We start from the raw sequence: 21,351 nt of genomic DNA, 5'->3' as shown, positions 1-21,351 counted from the left end.
ACACACACCCTGTCTCAGACGTTTACGAGTCGTCATAATCGAAAGCCACAAATGTCGTGGTATAACATTCTCTTCAAAATTATTTCTCAGATGTGACCTTTCCCCTCTTGAGAGCATTCTTATAGTGGACTTCCTGATGCATAACTGGCGTATCGTCATCCCACGGCTTTGTCATCAAGTGCGGTGTTAACGGCTGGTTTCATGTGACATATTGCCCCACTACTGCGGGAAGCGGATGTAAAAAATAATAAACGTCAAAATTAAATATCGTACAAAATCCGAATTCAATATAAAAAGGAGGCCAAAAGATCTAACGTATTCGACGATTTAACCAATAAGCACTTTAATTACTTTCTAAACCTGTTACTATACAATAAGCCATGTCATATCCAGATATTCCTAGAAATAGTCTTTCCGATTTGAAGCAATTGGCCCACGGAATGTGGGCAACTAAGCCAACATTCAAAGAAGATCAATATCCGTCATTGGAAGGAAAAGTTGTTATTGTCACTGGTGGAAACACTGGTCTTGGTTATGAAACCGTCAAGTCGTTGGCCGGTTCAACAAAAGCAAGAATCTACATCTTTTCAAGAAGTAAGGAAAAAACTCTTAACGCTATCAATGATCTTAAATTAGAAGTTCAAAAAGAGTACGGGGTTCATAACAGAGAGATTGGATTCATACAGGTGGATTTGAGCGATCTCACCACAATTAAACCCGCAGTGGAGGAGTTTTTGAAAAAGGAGAATAGATTGGATATCATCATCAACAATGCAGGTGTGATGATGCCGCCACAAGGTTCCAAGACTAAGCAAGGTTATGAGTTACAAATTGGAACCAATGCTTTGGGCCACCACTTGTTGCAACGTTTATTAGATCCTATATGCATCAAAACATCAGAAACGAATCCACCAGGATTGTCAAGAATTGTGTGGTTGTCGTCTACAGCTCATATGTATGCACCAAGAGGTGGTATTCATTGGGATGACATTGGGTTTAAAAAAGTGCCCAGATTCACTAGCAATGTTAAGATGCAACTTTATGGACAGAGCAAAGCTGCCAACTTGATTCAAGCTCGTACTTGGTCAAGAAAACACGGTTACCCGAATGTCATCAGTAGTTCCATCTGTCCCGGATACTTGAACACAGATTTACAAAGACACGCTTCGGCAATGGAGAAGTATGTTTACAAGTACGTTTTGTACCCCCAAAGGATGGGTGCTTATACCGAATTGTATGCTGCTCTCTCACCAGATGTGAAGGACGGTGACCATTCAATTTCTTTTGGTACTCCCGGAAAAGGAAGAAAAGACTTACTAAATGATGAAGTTGGTGATAAGCTTTGGGATTGGCTTGATAAAGAAACAGACCCATACGTGTAGGAGTGAACTTATATTCGATGCTCTTTTTGTATAGAAGATGACTTACGTTTACACACATTATTAAGTCTCATACAAGATAGTAACTGAGTATGTATAAGACTAGATTGTAGTTTATTTTTATCGAAAATTGTTGCGATAATTGTAGCAAAAACTTGCAAAACAAATCAACAGTAAAAAATATAAAAACAAAGCCCAACGCGGGACTCGAACCCGCAACCTTTCGATATCTTGAAATTAAGAGTCGAATGCTCTAGCCGATTGAGCTAGCCAGGCTTTTTGTTGAAAAAAAATATTTTGAGATATTTATAATAGGTTAGGACGTTAAATAAATTTGCATGAAAATGGCAATTTTTCAATTAATTTAGAGGTTTGTGGCCCTTTTTTTTTTTTTAAAGGAGGTGCTCATATCATTTATCAGGGCACTGCTGCAATGTTTTCTGGAACTTTTGATGCTTTGTTAGTGAGATAAATTCAGTTTTCGTAGTAATTTATTACCGTAGATTACTGGCCTCTGGAACACCAAAATTACAGCAATAAAGTAAAATACTTTATAGTGATGACTTCCATTTTGCTATATATGACTTGTTGGGAAAATTTTAATTAGCCCGCCTACATCTTATGAGATATGTAGCATCACAATAAGCAAAAGAAACTTATACTGTTTTCTGGGTGACAAATAAGTAGCTTCTGCCTAAGGATACACGATGATTTAACTAAACTAAGGATAGCTATGAGTCTAATGAAGAATAGCCAGAATAATTGACCACTATCTTTTGTTAAAATACACAAGTTCAGAATTTCTAAGTTGTGCTATTATTTATTAAAAATCTTCATTTCCGAAAGTAGCATTGACCCTGGGAGCAATACAGGGTACTTGAAAAAGAGTTCCACTCCGGCCAAGATACGAATCTACTCTTTATCAAGCTTTCAATTTGAATTCTTAATGTGTTCAATTTGCAGTTGAAAGTCTTTTCCTGATACATGGTAGCATAAAATGCAAATCCTTTTATCCGAAGAAGGAATATCTGGGGAAAAGAAAAAACAAAAAAAAAATATCACCACAACCCTCTCACCTTCAATAGGGGAAAAAACAAGACAACAACAAACCCTTGGCCAACACTACTTTACAATATCTATCGGTAATCAATATCATTTCTTTGTTACATTAGACAGCTCGATCAACTATACTCCCGCAGTCATGGATATCAGCAACGAAGTACGCCCTACGCCCAATTTGAAACTAATCAATACTTCAAGTGGGGTACGAGTATCTCAAGCTTGTGATCGATGTCGAATAAAAAAAATCAAATGTGATGGATTATCACCTTGTCACAATTGTAAAAAAGCAGATTTGGAATGTAAAACTTCGGATAAATTAACTCGAAGAGCATTTCCAAAGGGATATACTGAAAATCTTGAAAAAAAAGTTAAAGCACTAGAGGAAGAAGTTAGGCTTCTACGAGAAAATCTGGGACAGGGTATAAGTGGAGTCAAGGATGTTACTGCAATACCACAGAAGGGACCATCTCCTGCCACCATCCCCACCACAACGACTACAAATGACAAAGTATTATTCCAGACAACAAATCAATCTGTACAAATTAATAATCCTATAGACCAAATTTTCAATCTTGATGATAGGGGGATAATTATTGGTAATGACAATCTCAATTTTGAGTCACAATTCAACCACTTGTTGATAAATTTGCATATGCCGTTTTTGAAAATAACCAATAGCCACAATTACCTTTTAAATGATCCAAACAGCTATTTATATGATCCCTCACAGGCCAAGAGTAATCAATTCCATAACAAGGATTTGGACCTAGTCTTCAATCCATTGACAGGAACCAACCCAAGTGCACCTGACACTGGTGTTAATGAATTACCCCATGACGTTTACGATTTATTTATCAAGTTGATCAACAATTTCAAAAAGGTTTTCAAGTCGAAAAAGGATTTGGATGCACAGATAACTCAATATTTCTTGAACTACAACATATTTATCCCCATATTCGACTACAATGAGTTTATTCAAAGTTATGATGATTTTCATACAATGTATCCATTTATCTTCACTTATGATGATTCCACTATCAATGGGTTTAATTTGTCCAACACAAGTGATTATCAAATTGTCAACAGGTTTCTTATGACGATTATTCAAACTTATGCTATGATTTTCATCAACAACCCCACCATCAATTTGAATTTACTATTGAACCATTCTGATCCTCATTATTCAGTAAACAGAGACAAGTCAATATTGAAATCATTATATGATATACTACCATATTTCAATGGGTTTCAAATATCCATAAGTCAACTCCAAACTTATTTGTTGTTGCTTTATTACTCACTCCTTACTAATAACAAAGAGAAGTCATTGATTTTATCTTCACTCATAAATGCCTTTATTGGTATACTAGGTATCAACTTGAATTCAAAAAACTTGTTTTTCAACGACTTGTCATTGAATGTACAACAACGTCGCAATAGGGTTAAAATATTTTGGACTTTTAAAGTATTGTTGAAATGTTTTAATTTGAAATTTGGATTCAAACCAAGTCTAAACACCACTGTGATTAACCCTGTGACTATTGATCGATATTTCCAATTGACACCAGAAAAGTTGTCATCATTACTTGAAGATAATGATGATCTTTTCAACACCTTGTTGAAACCAAGTATTGAGTTTTTGAACTTGATGAATATTATTATCCCATCATCATTTTCACCCAATTATTATCAATATCTAAAACTTGATAAAAAGAAGAAGGAAAAAGAGCACCCAAATAATTCTCACAATCACCATCGATTGGATTGGATCTTGAATGAAGATGATGGAGATGGTAATGATGGTAATTTGAATTACAATTTCAATCAATTTTTGACAATCGATAAAAATTTATCTGATTGGAGACAGTCACTTAAGAATAAAGTGTTTTCATTGGTTCCATTTAACTTGGAATTGGGATTGCCTAATTTGCTAAACATCTCACACAATAATTTGTATCACGACATGACACAAGAACATTTAAAACAAGAAGTAATAATTCATTATTATCAAACAGGTGTACCTGATATGTATACTGCTTCACAATTGATTAAGATTCAACTCAACTTCCATTACGTCTTAATCAGATCAATGAATTATCTTAATTTCATTGTTGATAAAGAGTTGGATTTTGTGTACTACAAAGAAATTGCAGTGATTGCTCTGGAAGTATTGCAATATTTCAATTTGATTTTTTATCATGTTAGCTTATCACAAGAGAAACGAAATGATCCAATGGTCAACTCAAACTCTATTGTTATGGAAAGCTTAGGGTTGGATGTTGATGAAGATGGATTTGTCATTAATGATTTTTCCGTTAAACGAAGACGATCTAACGCTAAACCCAGCGCTGCTAAACGTGTCATTAAAGAGATTCCCATGTCTCCATTCAACCCAATGTTGAATGGATTATCATTAACAGTTATCAATTTGAAGAAAAGTATTGTATTGCAAATGTTGTATTTGCTAATTTGTCAAATGAAGTACTTGAAACGGAATGAGTTGATCGCAAACATCGCTGATTCAGTCAATCTACTCAACAATTCAGTGGATTTATTCATTGCCGTTTTCCTCAATTATAAGCCCGGCGTCAATTCGAAAAAGACTAATGAAGACATATTATTTGATAAATTAATGAAGGATGAATTACGAGTTGAGATTTTACAATATCAACAACAACAACAACAACTGCAGAATGATGATACTGATGAAGAAGAAGACGAAGTTCATGAACATGGAGCACATTCAAGTGGAGGTGCCGCATACTACAAGAATATTGATTGGGATAATGAAAATTTAGACGAAGATTTAAAATATCTCAAGATTTGTAAATTTATCAAGTACAAATCACAATCGATTTTGGAGCAATATAATGCATCCAAATTGAATCAACAACAACTGATTATCATCCCACCAAATCCGTATACGCCAATATCTTCTTCGGCTTCAGGATCGGGATCATCTCATTCAATGAAGTTTGACATTGCCAACACTTTCCTTAACAACAACAATAGCAACAATAACAACAATAACAACAATAACAACAATAACAATAAAGATTTTGGTGCTGCTCATGATTTGATGGAACTAAAGAGAAGCTACTCCAATAGGAACTTGAACTATCCCCACATGCAACGTCATGATCAATCTATATAAACGGAGATATAAAAAGTAACACAATCCTCACATTTAGACTTATATTTTAGCAGCAACGTAATTTCTCTCCGATAATTGCTTTGTCCCATACCACCATCTCATTGCCAATTCAACTCGATTCAAATCAAGACTATCACTCATTACTTTCCATAACATACCAGTTAAATAATTGGCCTCCAGTACATTACTTTTCACAATCAAATCCCAAATTCTCTCCACCCATGATGTAAATACCGACAAGGGAAAATAAGGAACTAAATTAATTAGAGCCAACACTGCTGCTTCTCGAACGGTTTCTGGCGCAAGTCGATTTTCAAATTTGTATTCCTTTTTGAAACGTGGTAACAAGTCACGCACAACTTTATCTTTGGGTTTTTTGGCTTTGTTTTCATGTATAATGTCATTTTCCATTTTCTTATCTTGTTCTAATGTGTTAAGTGTTGAATGAGCTTCAATTTCGGAAATGGGTTGTGCAGAAGCAAAACTCGGATTATCCAGGGGGGTAGTCGTGGCTTTTATGGGTAATCCACGTGCAATTGGTGCACATTTATCAGCTAAGAAATGGAAAAATTCATCAGCTGAATTAATGAAGATGTAGTCAGGAGGGTATGGTTTAGGATTAGATAGGATTTTCTTACCAATAGTTTCAATAGCAATGCATAATTGAGTAGCCGATAACCGATGAGGGAATTGACTGATTAACAAATTGACATATTCAATACAATCGGCAAGATCAACTTGTTTACTATTGGCGAAATAAAATAACAATACCGAATGACTAGCTTCGATTAAACCATTGCTTGAATATCTAGAATCATCAGCCAAATCCCTCACAAGATCGTAAATCCTGGTTGCATAGTTTTCATTTTGGATAGGTTTTTGCTGTAAATAATTTTCCCATAGTCCCAATACAAACAACACCTTCAGTTGCATAACGTAGTTGTGATCCAATACATCAGGATATAAGTTTATTTCATTATAGTCCAGAAAAAACCGCAATGCCAATTGTTCAAAATGAAGTTCTGTAGATAAACCCAATTCAACACTAAGATAATAAACAAAATTATAATTATCAAATCCTCCTTGTCCTATTGAAAGTAAGATGAAATTGAGATAATACAAACTGGGGATTGCAGTTAGGGCAATTTGTCTATATGCACGTTGCATGATAGTCAAATCTCGATTATTAAACCAAATGAAATTTGACTTGTTTCCAGTTAGAAATCGAGTGAATATACCTTGGAAAATAATCACTTCTGAAAATAACAAGTTCTTCATAAAGTACCAAAACAGTTGGAAAAGAGGGTTGTTTTCCTTGGAGCTTGTGAACGTATTGAATATGGATGCTGAACACATATGGTTGACCAATTTGTTGAAATCGGCAATTTTCGTCAAATTGGCAAGAATCAAATCTTCATTCCGTTGAGTGTATTTCAATTGAGTGAAATATGCAGCGATTAAGAAAGAAAACTTGTTTAAATGTTTAATCACTGGTTTTTGAAAAATTTGCTTATTTGCTTCATTTGGATCTCGAGGATTGAGCTTGAAAAATTGCTGATACAGCAAAGTTGACACTTTAGGTGATAAAAAAATCATATCCATAAGTACTCCCACCATGAATCCATCACTAATATGTTTGGTATATTTTTTCACATGTTCATCCTTTTGATAAACCAAAGCCAAACTAGTGACACTAAGGAAAACAATATCTTCCGAATGACTACTAGTCAAACTATACTCCAAACAATGAACAAACAAGCTTTTCATTTTTTCATCCCATTCATCGAAAAACCACCTGTATTGTAAATAATTAGCTTCAATATACAATTCATTACGAAGTGGATTTGACAACATCATTCCACAGATTATTGGCAACACTTTCCAACTATTCGCACTGGGGTTATACCATACGAAGTTCTCCAATTCTTTTCTGATAACAGTGTAAAACTCCTTAATGGGTAATGTAGGTTGCGACACTTCCAATTTCTTATCAGTAATCAATTTAAACACTTCAATAATGAAGTAATTTTCTTCAAACGGTGGAGTGCTGGGGCCAAAACACAGAGGGCTATTTAAGAAACTAGCAATGACAATACCCAAGTTATGCTCATGTTTGATATATGGAACGTAATTGTATAAGTAACCCAATACCTTGTTTACCGTGGTGGTTGATTTGGGGTTTCTCAATTCATCAATGACAAAGTCGAGATCTTGTGGTTGATTATTGGGATCATTGGTATAGGGGTAGATTGTGTGTTGTGATTGGTTCAATAGTGCTTGTCCTTGGGGACCTAGTTTACTATATAGATCCGACATTAATAATATGGTTATAGTGGCAATAGTTTCTAATTGTGGAGTAATGCTTTTTGACATTTTCCTCCAGAGAAAAATTTAATTTCAACCGAGGAAGATGCTACCACGCAACTCGAACGGGTTTTCGCAACCATAACAAGTTGAATTATTTCTTTGGTGATTGAAATGTTTCAACTTTTCAGGACAAGACAGATAAAAGGCTCAAATACAATTGTAAAAACAGCGTTAGCTTTGTGTATTAAACTATTAGCACTAAAAACCGGCAACAAATCACACATCCTTTTGTCAGACTCACCATAATATAGGCGCCATTTGTTTAAGTAGATTCAAGTTATTTCTCCCACCACTTCAACGCCTAGATCAAAAACTGCATAGAAGTGGAGAAAATTCCCCCAGTGGCTATGCGGAAAGCATGGAACTTTTGTAATTTATTGCAAAATGTGCCCAGCCCAAAGCAAAACCTTGGTAAGCGATATAACCGGTACAACCAACTTCCAGTCTAGAAAAGGTAATGCCTTCAAATTTGTAATTGATATATTTTTTAAAGACCTAATTAGAGCTGTAAGAGTCACAAAACTAGGTAAATATATGTACATTCATCAATGACTGATGACTGGTGTATAACGACAGATTTACCGCTCTATTACGCACTGGCTTCGCTTCTTTATTCGTCATAACTTGAGCAAAGCGGGGTGAAATTTCAGACTCATTTGCGGCACTTTAGACTAGGAGATTTGCATTCATTTTGTTGTACGCCTTTAAGTTGAACTTCACCTATATACCCCCGCCCTAACAATATTATTTACACCCTTTTACTTCCCTTTAAGATTCTATGCTCTTTATATGATTTTCTGATCTTCAATGCAACGAAATAATTCCGTTCCGTGCAAACTTTTTCATGCTTCCTTTGCCTGTCAATTGAGTTCAGGACAAAAACAATCTCCGACTTCAGCCGGAATTGACCAATTAAAATAACCCCCTTTAGTAATTCTGGGCCAACGTCGTTAGGCAAAGAGTAAAGTTCAAAGTAGCACAACATTTGAAAAAAGGTGGGTAGTTCATATGACATTTGATTTAGAACAAATATGAAAAAAGAGACAACTTCAATTTGTATCGATTTGCCGCATAGAAAATCTTATTGTTCTCTTCTCAAAGATAAGCTGCGCCAACTCTTAAAAAGCACTACATTGTCTAGACGTCTTTCATGTTACAAAACGGCGGCTATTTCCCAAATGAGATAATAAAGTTCCCATTTGACGCCGAAGACTAGATAAAATCGATAATTGAAAAAAACCCCCCTCACACTATGATTGTTTTGATATAAAACCCAACGCAAATGCTCAAGACAGACTACAATGATCTAGCGCTTATTTGTTGCAAGTTATTCCCATTATATTGAGCATGTTACTCAAACCATTTGTCATATTGCGCAATGCCCTTTGGGGAAAACCACCTTCGGACCCAAAAGAACGTCGCTACTTGTTCAAATTGGATGTGTTTGTTCTCACTTATGTCTGTCTTCTTTATTGGGTTAACTACCTTGATCGAGCCAACGTTGCCAACGCATATGTTTCAGGTATGCAAGAAGATTTGGGATTATCGGGCAATGATTTCAATGTCGTCAACACCATCTTCTATGTCGGTTATATCATTTCTATGATTCCTCATAATTTAATCTTGTTGAAAATTAGATCGCGGTATTGGTTAACTATATGTGCTGGTATATGGTCAATACTTACATTGTCCACGTATAAAGTCACTCATTTTTATCAACTTTGTATTATCCGATTTGTTCAAGCAATGTTTGAAAGCTGTATCTTTGGTGGAGTACATTTGATCTTGGGATCATATTATACTGATGCTAGAGATTTGATTATACGAACATTTGTATTCACCTCGAGTGGGCTAGTGGGGCAGATTTTCTCAGGGGTGATTCAAGCGGCTGTACATCAGAATATGGACGGGTGGCACGGATTGGCTAGTTGGAGGGTATTGTTCATAATGGATTTCATATGTAGTTTCCCCATTGTCATATTTGGATATATATTCTTTCCTGATGCACCCGAAATTGGCAAGCCATTTTATTTTACTGATGAAGAACATGCAATGGCGTTAGAGAGGTTGGTCAAACCAAAGCATGATAAATTTGGATGGAATGTGCTTGTAAGGGTGTTTGGAAAATGGCACTGGTATTTATTTGGCATGTTGTGGCTTGTTGGTGCAATAAATGAATCATTTGCAACAAATAGTGTGTTTGCATTGTGGTTAAAGTACTATGATTATTCGGTTCTGGATCGAAACCATTTCCCCATGGGAGTGTATGCTGTCGGGGTTTTAGCAACCGCAATATCTGCTTATTACATAAGGAATGTGGGCAATGGTAAATTGTACTGGCACATATCATTGGTTATTGCTTTAGTTGTATTGATATCACCCATAATCCACTTGTGTCGACCATATACCGAGGGGTCGGTGTTTGTTGCCCAATACTTGAGTGGTGTGTCGTACGCAGCACAAACAGTTTCATTTGGCTGGGCCAATATAGTATGTGCTGATGATTTACAAGAACGAGCAATAGTGATTAGTTCGATGAATATGTTGGGAAATACCATGAATGCTTGGTGGTCAATTGTATTCTTTTCTGCTGATACAGCACCAAAGTTTCGTAATGGTGCCATTGCCCTAATTAGTTCATCTATAGCTACTGTATTTGTTGTGGGAAGCATAGCGTGGTTGCAAAGGAGAGATGAAAAAAGAGTTGGTGGCTTGGTTAAACAAGTGGACATAGAGGATATAATTGATGAGAGCATTGAGGAGAAAGAGAAATAGGGCAAACTGAAATCGGTGTTATGCCAATTATTACTTAGTATAGATAACGAATGTATCCTTTAATAACAAAACGCTTGAAGTACAACTATAAAGACTCTATTTAAATTAATTGTTTCCAAATAAACCTCTACCAAGTTTACCAAAAATGATTATGCCACAAAAGAAGAAACTTCCAATCCATAACCACAATGCAATCACATCGTCAGTAGTTTTAGAATATCCATTAATAAAATTGTGATTTTGTGAGTATATGCTAACACAGGCAATGGTAGACGCTATCAAAGAAGCCAAAAATCCTGAAATCGTTCCATCTAACAATAACCATAAACCTGGATTGATTAATGACCAAATGATTGAAACTTGAAGAAAACTGCTCCATTCTATTTTACGTATAGCATAACTGATTCCCAAAAAAGTGATACATGACCTGATCAAATCACTAGAAACATTGGATTTTGAAGAAGGATTGGGGTTTGACGAAAGCAATCTTTTGGAAAAAAATTTAGGCAATATCTTGTCCAAAATTGGATGCAACGAAGCCATTAATAACCCTTGTAAAGTTAATGCCAAAATTTCATCACCTGCATTTAGGAGATCATCATTAATTTCAATATAATTACTCAATTTGAATTTTGAGACAAATGCATAAAGGAAAACATGAGTTATTGTTAATGGATAATTAACCAACTGATTTTCACTAAAATGATTGTAGTTTATATGTCTGATAACTTGATTGTATATGTATGCAGAACTAGCAACAATGACCAATTTCAAAGGTAAAGGAAGTGAGTACAATGTCAATTTAGGCGCCACCTCAGTCTTTACTGCAGCTTTCTTTCCATTGGCTTTGACCTTCTCAGCGCTTAACACATTAAGATCAAGTAACGATGAATCATCAATATCTTTATTGAAATCAACAAATGAATCACCTTCATACATGCCATATAATTCAGGACGAGTTAGATTGATTTCGGAATCAGTCTTGCCCATTTGCCCTGGGACTGGGGTTGTGTTGCCCTGTTGTGGTGGCAATTGTGATGCCTCCATCCCCTTGATATTTGTGTTGGATAAAGCAATTCGTCTAAGGTCCGACATTGTATGTAGTTTCTCTATTTTTAGTTCAGTGTTTGTAGTAAAGGATGCCGTGGCAATTGGGGTGAAGTGGTGGTGGTGATGTAATAATCTTCAATCAAGGATATGTCGCTTTGGTGTTTGCAATTGGAAGTACTGATACTGTTTTAGTATATTTCACTATTGAAGATGTGTGTATCTCTATAAATTAATCAATGATTGAAAGACGATAAAGAGTCAATTGTTTTAGATTGATTCTTCTTCTCCTGTGATAATTTTCTCTATTGTATTGTTGTTGTTTGATTTAAGGAGAGAAGGAGTGACGCAAAAAATTGTTTCAGTGTCACAAAAACAGAGTAAAAATACGACTTTAAAACAAATTGCATGGAGAGAGTTGTACATCATCCTATATTCATTTTAGTTGCCTAAATCTCAATAGCTAGAAGAACCATAATCCATTACAGTGTGGTCAATTGTTTCTAGGTCCAAAAGACAAGGGAAACTCTTAAAGGTCCATGTGTTGAACATCATCGCGTTCTTCGTCTTATTCCATTCTAATAACACAAAAGTTGTTGCATAACATGATCTCATTATTCCTTCATCATATCGCATAACAAACTTCTCTCACTCGTACAAATAATTTCAGATCTTGTCCTACAAGCCTATACGACGAGCTTGCTCCCAGAATTCTCGTATAGAACTGATGAAACTGACGCGCCTGATTTCTTCCTTCTCGTAGAATCTACACATCGTGTATCAGGTCGAAATAGCCCTCCTCAACCTTAGTGAGCTCTCTTAGAAGCAAAAAAGCTTCTGATGTAATTTGCAACCTCGTGCCTGTATTTAGATCAACTCTTGATCAATTGTTGCAGTAGTTGTACCCATATTCCATAAATATTACATAATTGCTTACATAAGACATCCGCATGTCAAAAGTTCAAAAATAAAAACACAAACAAAGCTTAGAGCATGTACCTTCACTCAAAGAGCTCAGGAACCCTTCCTTACCATTGAAATTACACAGTCACCAAGCAGCATATAGCTCAATAATATCACAAGAATGTCCCAACAACAGAAGCTACCGAGTAACAATTACTTTGAGGATAATATCGACCTAGAACTCCATTTGAGTGATCTGGAGGACGATGCGAAGATTGACGAAGCACTCACTGAATTGGACATGAAAGACCTTGGTATAGAAGGAGAGGAGTTAGATGATGATGGTGATGATGTAGAACCGTTGTTTATACCTTCGGACGATGAGGACGAAGATTTCAAGGACATTTCTGACGATGATGATTACGATGATGAGTATAACTTCAAGGATGCCCTTAAAGGTGCCAGTAACTTCAAAGTAAGGAACAGAAGAGAGAAATTATCGAAGAATAACAAGTCGTATTACAGGAAACGAATGATGAGAGCCGATAATCGTGACTTGGACCCTGAAGTACGAATGAACTTATCTCTTGCAAATGAGGCATTTGTTCGTAATGATTTACAAGTTGCACAACAATTATACGTTGACGTTATTAAAAAGGATCCAAAGAATTTTAGTGCTTATAAAGCGATTGGAGAAATTTACAAATCACAAGAGAAGTTAGACGAATGTTGTAGTTCTTGGCTTTTGGCTGCTAATTTACATCCTTGGGATAGTGACTTTTGGGGACAAGTGGCAGAATTATCAAATGAATTAGGCCATATCGACCAAGCTATTTATTGTTATACTAGAGCTATAACCTCAGACACTAAACGAAGTGCCAATTTTATTCTTGAAAGGGCACTTCTTTACAAGGAAAAACGACAATTTGGTAAGGCTTTAGACGGATTTCAGAAAATTCGTCAGTTGTATCCTCAAGATACCAACATTATAAAATATTTGGCTGGGGTTTATCTGGAACAGAAGCGTTTAAATGATGCCATAAACTTGTACATGCGAATCCTAGATCAAAATATTAATCCTGATACAGATAGTGATGATCAGTATCCAAAATTTGACTGGCCAGAGTTGAACATCTTATTGGAATTGCACGTTCAACATCGTTCTCTTAAACTTGGTATCAATGTATTAAAGCTAGCGGCAAGATGGATTCAAGGAAGGATGGATGAAACATGGTGGGATGAGAATGATGATTCCGAATTTGATTCAAAGAGGCGATTCAAGAAATTGAACCACTTGAAATCTCGGGACTTAGCTGACTTCAAAACAAAACCATATGATCTTCCGATAGATATACGATTCAAGCTAGGAATACTTCGATTGGGGTTGGACCAAAAGGAAGAGGCAATGCATCATTTTGAGTATTTATTAGACGACAACCAGGCTGCAATTGCAGATTTGAATTTTGAAGCTGGTAAACAATTGCAGGAATATGGTTACTACGAGGAAGCGTTGACATTTCTTACTCGTGCGTTTGGTAATGAGGAGTTAGTTTCGAGTTTCGATTTAGTTACATTGTTGGGAAAATGTTATTTTGAAATCGCTGATTATGCCGAGGCAAAAGAAGCATATGAAGAGTTATTGACCCATTCACCCAATAATGTCGACTTTAAATTGGCTCTAGCTGAAACATTATATCACTTAGGTGATGATGCCCAAGCTGAAGCATTAATCAATGAGGTGCAAATGGTTAACCAGAAGAATTTGAAAAAGGAAAAGCCACTCGACGAACCAGCAGAGGCTGAAGGGTTTTCCCTAATTAGAAATAAGATGAGAAAGACTCCAAAGAGGGCGAAATTGTCAGAGCAAGAGAAGGAGGAAATAGAAGCTAATGCAAAGAGGAAAGTTTTGGAAAAGTATGGTCGAATGGAGAGATTGCAAGAATCTATGAACTTGGGTGATCGGGTAGCTATAGCTGCTTGGATTCAGTTGGCATCTCAGTTAATTGAAATGTTTACCAGTATTAAAAGTTTTTTCCCAAAAGATAGATCAAAGAGATTTAAAGGAATCATACGGTATCGTACTCGTAAAGATATTGATTTGGATGAGAAATTAGCTCGTGCTTATAATCTCTTGGAAGGGTTCAATCTGGAAGAGACTTTCACTCGTCAAACTTTGGTTTCCAAAACTGAGTTTAGAGGACTAACGTATGACCAATGGTTTGATATTTTTGCACAATTTGGCCTAGTCATGTCAAAATATGAAAACAATACCGAATACGCTGATGATATTATAAATATTGCATTATCGGTTAACATATTTGTTCATGACAAGAACAAAGATGCAATGTTGAGATTACTAAAGCTTATGTTTGGAATCAAACAAGAACAAGCTGCCACCACGGTGTTTCACAACATCAGAACTTTTTTACTTCAAAATCAATTTAGTCCCTATATGTGTCATTTATTCTTCTGCTGTTATGCATCAGGGGCAGTATTTGCAGAAACGTTTTCCTGTTATAATCACCAAAAGTTTTTCCTTCGTCAGATTAAAGCCTATGACTCGTGCTTCAAACAGGAACCTGTGTCGGGTATGCCTAACATCACGGCCAATGTGGGGGATATTCAATTAGGTCACTCCCATCCTGACTTGATTTACATTTATGCGAATTTACTCGGTGGTAAAGGAAGTCATTCGTCTTTGGTATTTTACCTCAATCGAGCATACAGGTACTTTTCCAAAGATTCAATGATTTGTTTGGTACTAGGCTTAGCTCATGTTCACAGGTCAATGCAAAGATTAAGTTCAAATCGACATATCCAATTATTACAGGGAATAAGCATCTTGTTGGAATACAAAACCAATAGACTTCGGACGAACCCAACGATTTACGAAAAACAAGAGATTGAGTATAATTTTGGTAGGTTGTTTCACATGTTGGGATTGACTACTCTTGCTGTTGGTCATTATAACAAGGTATTGCAAATACTGGATGATGAAGATGATATTGAAGATGATTATGATTTGAAATGGGAGGCAGCTTACAACTTGTCTTTGATTTACAGTGTTAATGGGAATTCACAAATGGCGCGATATTTGACTGAAAAGTATTTAACGATGTAATATACGTGTGTAATATTAGTAACTTGCATCTGTAGCAGCTCGCTGAAGCCCTCTGTAACTTCATTTAGCTCATGACTACACCAGCTAAAGTTGGTGGTTGATTGTGCTTGCAATCTCGCAAAATGATCACACAAAATAATTTCTAAAAAAAGACTATACCTCCATCATTGAAGCAGAACATTGGCAATGGTTAGGGTAAAGCATAGGTACATCTTGTTCGAGATCATATATCCACCAACCAGTAACACCGAAGCACTACCCACAGATCCCAATGAAGCGACACAATTCACAAGTTCAGAAAGGAATGCCTTGCTAACCCTCCATCGAGCATCACCATCGAATATCAATCACAAGACCATACTCCATGCAATTCGAAAATCATTACAAGAATACTATGGCGATTTTGGATCAGGATCAGCAGGGATGTTAATGACGCTAAAATATTTTTCTAACAAGACATCCACAGGGATAATGAGATGTGGGCGAGCTCAATTTGAAACTATTGTTGCAGCAATGAGCTTAGTGACTAAGATTGAAGATCAGAATATCACCTTTAGCTGTGCTCATATTAGTGGTACTATTAAGAAGTGTGAGGAGTTTAGTATCAAGCGTTCTAAGGAGTTGATGAGGAGAATTGATGGTCCAAAAGGAAAACTTCTAACAATATAAAGATGAAACCCATGATGTTGTTACCTACGGTTCTGGTTGACTGGTAGCTATAGAGACAACCGCACTTATGAACATCTATTCCTGGGGCTGCAAGATGACAAGTGTTAGCATGAATAAGCTGATGAAATGCGTCCTTTATGCTTCAACTAAAGTTGGAAAATCAGGTAATGTGCAGTTGGACTGAAGTATGAAGCGGAAGTTGGTGCTTTGGTCATTAAAGATGGCGAGCTCAACACTTTAAAAGCGCCATATGTCTTCTTCAACAACTCGACTTTTTACACACTTCAATCGAGAACATATATACGCGCACCAGTTCAATGGCTCAAACGCTAATAAACAACGTGAGTTTTTTTGGTTACAAGAAAGGATGTTCCAGACCCAAGGAAACTAAAATCTAAATAGTTTATTGTATCAATTTGGTACCATCTTCAATATAAGATCTAAATAAGTTGAGAAATTCATCTATTACTTTCTTGCCATCGAGACTGTATGTTTCAAATTCTGGCAAATACCCAATAACAGCAGTAACCTCATTAGTAGAAATTGTAGTCATGTTCAAGACAAAGTTGTACAAAACACCAGCATTTGATCCAAAATACAACTCCTTAAAACGGTATGAATCATTGGAATCAGCAATTTTTCCAAGATTGGATATAGTAAGTGTAGGACGGCCACCTACTTTGCCAATTTTGCTATTAAAAAAACTCCAAAGATCAGCGTATTGTATCATTCCAATAGTTTTGAATGCGTATTTAGATTTGATGTCTTCTTGAAGTTGCTGCTGGAAAGTGCGCATAGCTTCCGAAGGATCATCAACGCGTTCAAGGATAACAGGATCACCACATACCATAGTCCCGTACTTAAAGTTCTTAATATCGTCATTGTAGTATCTGCGACCGTTTATTGCAACGTATGAGTTTGTTTTGAATTTAGTTTTTGGGTCGATTGCTTTGAATATAGTTTCTTGCAAAGCCTTAATGAAGTAAACATCAAAGTATCCAGTTAAGGTGACTCCTTTGGATCTGCAAAATTTGGTAATTTCTTCTACTTTTACGGCATGAAATTTCATGATCTTGTACTTTGATGTCAAATCTTTTGTGACTGGCTTTGGATTTTGAAATAACGGCATCTGGTTTCCATGGGGGTAAATCCAACTAGAAAATTTTGAATAAAAGGGAAGATATTGCTTCAAATAATGACTCAACATTCTGCTGTAACCAGGAACATACAAGTCGGTAACGACTTCCGCAGCTGGAATAAGTTTGGATGGTAAATGATCAAAATCTGTAACATATTCAAATAAAGTTTTCCTCACTTCACCATCATCAGTAACTTTGAACAACTCATTTGACAAATCCTTTTGGAATTGAACAGCTGATAATCCATCATACTGTGAGTGGTCCACATACACTGTCAACAATTGATCACCAGTATTTTCTTCAAATACAATGATTCTCCACAATGGCATTTGAACACCCATTTCCAATGTCAACACGTTTAGGTATTCAAGAGTGACTTCATCAAACTTGTCGATCTTTTCATATTTGACCACATCTTCAAATGAGATCTTATTGATTACCTGCATTCTCCAATTGTGAAAGTTTTCCTTTCTACTGTCTGATCCTTCGATCTTAAAAAAGTTTTGAGCAAGCCAGCTGTTCTTTAAAATGAGGGACCTCAATGCAATTGACAAATGACTTTTGCTAATGAGTTTATCATATTTCGCAGTAATGTTGAAGTTACTGTAATATTTCCCTGTGCCCCGACAGATATAGTATCGCTCATTAAACTCGGGCTTCCTCGTGTGTTGTACTTCAACCATTGAGTTTTGTTTATACTACCCCACCTGAATTTGAACGACTGAGGAAATGCCTTCTTTTTTATTATGCAGCGGAGTCATATGGATCAAATGAGTCAGATCTCAAAAATGAGACGCATGTTCCGCGACTAAAGGAGCGATCGGCGGTAAATTAGTCACACATAGTTATGGTTTCAAGCTATTCCAAATACTGATATGTGAAGGATAGTTTTCATCAGCTAATTATTGATGAACTTGTAAAGATGTGTTTACGATGATGGGATCGCTTTTTCATTGTGATGTCTAGCCCCAAACAATGACATAACCCTGTAAGCGCATAAATTTTGCATTGTTGTCCGAGATAGAATTATAAAAATTACTATAGATTCAAAGTGAAAAATGTTGACAAGATATCCACCACATTAGGACTAACCAATCAATCAATGGCCGTGGACTATTCATTATACTTGGTGACGGATTCCACCATGATTCCAAGCTCCTCCACATTTCTCAAACAAGTGGAGGATGCAGTGAACAATGGAGTAACGTTAATTCAATTGAGGGAAAAGGAGATATCCACATTGGACTTTATTGAAAGGGCGAAAGAAGTCCACAAATTGACAAAGCCTAAAAATATTCCTTTAATCATCAATGATAGAGTTGATGTTGCATTAGCTGTGGATGCAGAGGGTGTTCATGTAGGTCAAGACGATATGCCAGCAACATTAGCGAGGAAATTACTAGGACCAAACAAGATACTTGGGGTCACTTGTTCCAATCCTGAAGAAGTTAAACAAGTGGTTCGGGAGGGAGTTGCTGACTATGTTGGATTGGGTACCACATTCGCCACAAATACCAAAAAAGACGTGAAAACCCCAGGGGGTGTTGGTCCAATTGGTATACGGAAACAAATGCATGAATTAAGCAAGGACATTCGTTGTGTTGCAATTGGCGGTATAAATCATTCCAATGCTAATAGAGTTATACATCAATGTCGCGTTGGCAATAAACGTCTCGATGGAATTGCTGTTGTTTCATGTATTATGGCAAGCGAAGATGCTGCTGAAGCGACAAGAACACTCCGTGCTGAGTTGGAGTATATACCGGATTGGGCAGTAACTAAATTATTCGAAAAAGACATATCCGTCCACTCTATTATTGAAAACATGACTGGCCTGCACCCTTTAGTACATCATATTACCAACAATGTCGTCAAAAATTTCAGTGCAAACGTGACATTAGCGATTGGCGCATCACCAATTATGTCAGAGTTGCCAGAGGAGTTTGAAGAGTTTGCTTCAGGCATTCCCAACATTGGACTTGTGATCAATTTGGGCACCCCGAATACCGAGCTAATGAAAGTGTTCTCTAAAGCGTTGACTGTTTATAACAGGTACAATAAGCCCATTGTATTTGATCCTGTTGCATGTGGAGCTTCAAAGGCTAGACTTGAGAGCTGCAGGAAACTTTTGAACCAAGGTTTTGTAACCGTAATCAAGGGTAATGTCGGAGAAATAATGAGCATATGGAAGCTCACACCATATTATTTAGAAGGTGGTGACGGTGAAAGCCAGATGAGAGGTGTAGATTCCATTTCCAATGCTCAGGAAGCTGAAGTTACGGAAAAAGGTTTTCAAGTTGCAAGTACCTTTGGTTGCACGGTTGTTATCACTGGAAAACGTAACTACATATTAAGCAGCGACAAGAGATCCGTGGTAGTCACTGGCGGAGACCCAGTAATGGGTAGTATAACAGGTACAGGTTGCTCCTTGGGAAGTACTATTGCTGCGTTTTTAGCAGCTGAAAAGGCCAACCCAGCAGTTGGAGGCGATGTTTGGAAAGCTACTGAGGTAGCTGTTAGATTGTATAACAGTGCAGGTGCAGATGCAGCTCGCAAATCACAATCCCCAGGCTCATTTATGATTACTTTTCTCGACAAGTTGAGTGAACTTTCGCAAAATTTTGAAGCAAAGAATACTTGATTGAGTGTAAATTATCTAGAACTTGTATGTAGTACAGTATATGTGAATTGGTACTGCTGATTTTGCAATTTCCCTCTTTACGATATTAATTTCTCATCCGAAGAATGTTAACTGCGAATCTAATATTAATGGGGCGCGCATCAAATCATTTTCGTTATCTTTATGGTATTGACCCTTCCAACCACACTAAGAAAAGATCGCCCAACATGGTACGAAAGGGCAGAGGCGAGTTTCCCATCAAGAAGCAAAACAGGCCATCACCAGTTGCAAACGTTGGCAAGATAGGTTCACTTATGAGATACTCAGACAGAGATTATGCGAATTCCCTACTACACGACGCGGTCAAACAACTAGCTCCCCTTATTCATGAGTACAACTTCAAAATAGGTCTACTATGTGAGATGTTTCCCAAAAGTGAGAACCTACTCGGTCTCAATGTCAACAAAGGTCAAAAGATTATGCTAAGACTACGCTACCACCACAATGATAAACTGTTTTTGCCAATGAGCGATATTCTTGGAACCTTCTTGCATGAGCTAACACATAATGTTCACGGGAAGCACGATAAGAACTTTTACGATTACCTATCAAAATTGGAGAAGAGATTTGATGATCTAAGGTATGGGAACGTGCATTCAAATTATAGGTGTGAGGAAAATAGACTCGGTTTTGGAAGTTTACAGCCAGGTGTGGTTGATGTAAGGGCTAAGAGAATAGCCACAATGACCAAGACTGGTTTCAAAGCGGAGACAAAGGTGTTAGGTCTGGCTTCAAAGATTAATAAATCAAACAATCCTCGTGAGGCAATGTTGAGAGCAGCCCTTCGACGTTTAGAGGACTCGAGACGCTGTCACTCAGATCGTGACCAACAAAACGAGGTTCCAGATGAAAAGGATTTAAACATTACGGAGCTTGATGGCCATTTTGATTCAGAAAGTGACTCTGATGTGGAAGTTGTCGAGATTGTAAAGACTGGTGGTAAAGGAGGCAAGGACCGTAGTGGTTCAAAAGAGATTATTGTCATTGACTAGTAGGGCTGTGTAGATGTGTATAAGTGGTGTTGGTTTGTAAACATTTTTCAGATCAATTTTGTC

At 36.7% G+C, this 21,351-nt stretch overlaps 10 protein-coding genes and 1 non-coding gene across 11 annotated transcripts; 7 read left to right on the top strand and 4 right to left on the bottom strand. All coding sequences in view use genetic code 12, as the record gives it.

The window, feature by feature from the left end:
- Positions 1–380: 380 nt before the first annotated feature.
- Positions 381–1,382, top strand: CORT_0B04770 (hypothetical protein; the record flags this gene model as incomplete). Its single annotated transcript, XM_003867574.1, has 1 exon — positions 381–1,382. One exon carries the CDS (start codon positions 381–383, stop codon positions 1,380–1,382), a length of 1,002 nt encoding a protein of 333 aa, XP_003867622.1.
- Positions 1,383–1,571: 189 nt separating this feature from the next.
- On the bottom strand, positions 1,572–1,655 carry CORT_0_Lys(CTT)_23. Its single transcript has one exon. It is a non-coding gene (tRNA).
- A 721-nt stretch (positions 1,656–2,376) lies between these two features.
- CORT_0B04760 (Zcf16 zinc-finger protein) lies at positions 2,377–5,595 on the top strand (the record flags this gene model as incomplete). Its single annotated transcript, XM_003867573.1, has 1 exon — positions 2,377–5,595. The coding sequence occupies one exon, from the start codon at positions 2,377–2,379 to the stop codon at positions 5,593–5,595; it is 3,219 nt and encodes a 1,072-aa protein (XP_003867621.1).
- A 39-nt stretch (positions 5,596–5,634) lies between these two features.
- Positions 5,635–7,968, bottom strand: CORT_0B04750 (Pex8 peroxisomal biogenesis factor; the record flags this gene model as incomplete). Its single annotated transcript, XM_003867572.1, has 1 exon — positions 5,635–7,968. The coding sequence occupies one exon, from the start codon at positions 7,966–7,968 to the stop codon at positions 5,635–5,637; it is 2,334 nt and encodes a 777-aa protein (XP_003867620.1).
- Positions 7,969–9,309: 1,341 nt separating this feature from the next.
- On the top strand, positions 9,310–10,737 carry CORT_0B04740 (predicted membrane transporter; the record flags this gene model as incomplete). Its single annotated transcript, XM_003867571.1, has 1 exon — positions 9,310–10,737. The coding sequence occupies one exon, from the start codon at positions 9,310–9,312 to the stop codon at positions 10,735–10,737; it is 1,428 nt and encodes a 475-aa protein (XP_003867619.1).
- A 105-nt stretch (positions 10,738–10,842) lies between these two features.
- On the bottom strand, positions 10,843–11,832 carry CORT_0B04730 (Nsg2 protein; the record flags this gene model as incomplete). The annotated part of the gene is made up of 1 exon (XM_003867570.1): positions 10,843–11,832. The coding sequence occupies one exon, from the start codon at positions 11,830–11,832 to the stop codon at positions 10,843–10,845; it is 990 nt and encodes a 329-aa protein (XP_003867618.1).
- Positions 11,833–12,868: 1,036 nt separating this feature from the next.
- On the top strand, positions 12,869–15,808 carry CORT_0B04720 (Tfc4 RNA polymerase III transcription initiation factor complex (TFIIIC) subunit; the record flags this gene model as incomplete). Its single annotated transcript, XM_003867569.1, has 1 exon — positions 12,869–15,808. The coding sequence occupies one exon, from the start codon at positions 12,869–12,871 to the stop codon at positions 15,806–15,808; it is 2,940 nt and encodes a 979-aa protein (XP_003867617.1).
- Positions 15,809–15,994: 186 nt separating this feature from the next.
- On the top strand, positions 15,995–16,477 carry CORT_0B04710 (Pop5 protein; the record flags this gene model as incomplete). Its single annotated transcript, XM_003867568.1, has 1 exon — positions 15,995–16,477. One exon carries the CDS (start codon positions 15,995–15,997, stop codon positions 16,475–16,477), a length of 483 nt encoding a protein of 160 aa, XP_003867616.1.
- A 403-nt stretch (positions 16,478–16,880) lies between these two features.
- CORT_0B04700 (hypothetical protein) lies at positions 16,881–18,299 on the bottom strand (the record flags this gene model as incomplete). The annotated part of the gene is made up of 1 exon (XM_003867567.1): positions 16,881–18,299. One exon carries the CDS (start codon positions 18,297–18,299, stop codon positions 16,881–16,883), a length of 1,419 nt encoding a protein of 472 aa, XP_003867615.1.
- A 419-nt stretch (positions 18,300–18,718) lies between these two features.
- CORT_0B04690 (Thi6 thiamin-phosphate pyrophosphorylase, hydroxyethylthiazole kinase) lies at positions 18,719–20,257 on the top strand (the record flags this gene model as incomplete). Its single annotated transcript, XM_003867566.1, has 1 exon — positions 18,719–20,257. The coding sequence occupies one exon, from the start codon at positions 18,719–18,721 to the stop codon at positions 20,255–20,257; it is 1,539 nt and encodes a 512-aa protein (XP_003867614.1).
- Positions 20,258–20,361: 104 nt separating this feature from the next.
- Positions 20,362–21,288, top strand: CORT_0B04680 (Wss1 protein; the record flags this gene model as incomplete). Its single annotated transcript, XM_003867565.1, has 1 exon — positions 20,362–21,288. The coding sequence occupies one exon, from the start codon at positions 20,362–20,364 to the stop codon at positions 21,286–21,288; it is 927 nt and encodes a 308-aa protein (XP_003867613.1).
- Between the last annotated feature and the right edge of the window lie 63 nt (positions 21,289–21,351).

Source organism: Candida orthopsilosis (genome assembly GCF_000315875.1).
Source record: "Candida orthopsilosis Co 90-125, chromosome 2 draft sequence".
NCBI classification, from domain to species: domain Eukaryota; kingdom Fungi; phylum Ascomycota; class Pichiomycetes; order Serinales; family Debaryomycetaceae; genus Lodderomyces; species Lodderomyces orthopsilosis.
Note: the sequence above shows the minus strand (reverse complement) of the source record. Positions and strands in the feature narration are given on the sequence as shown.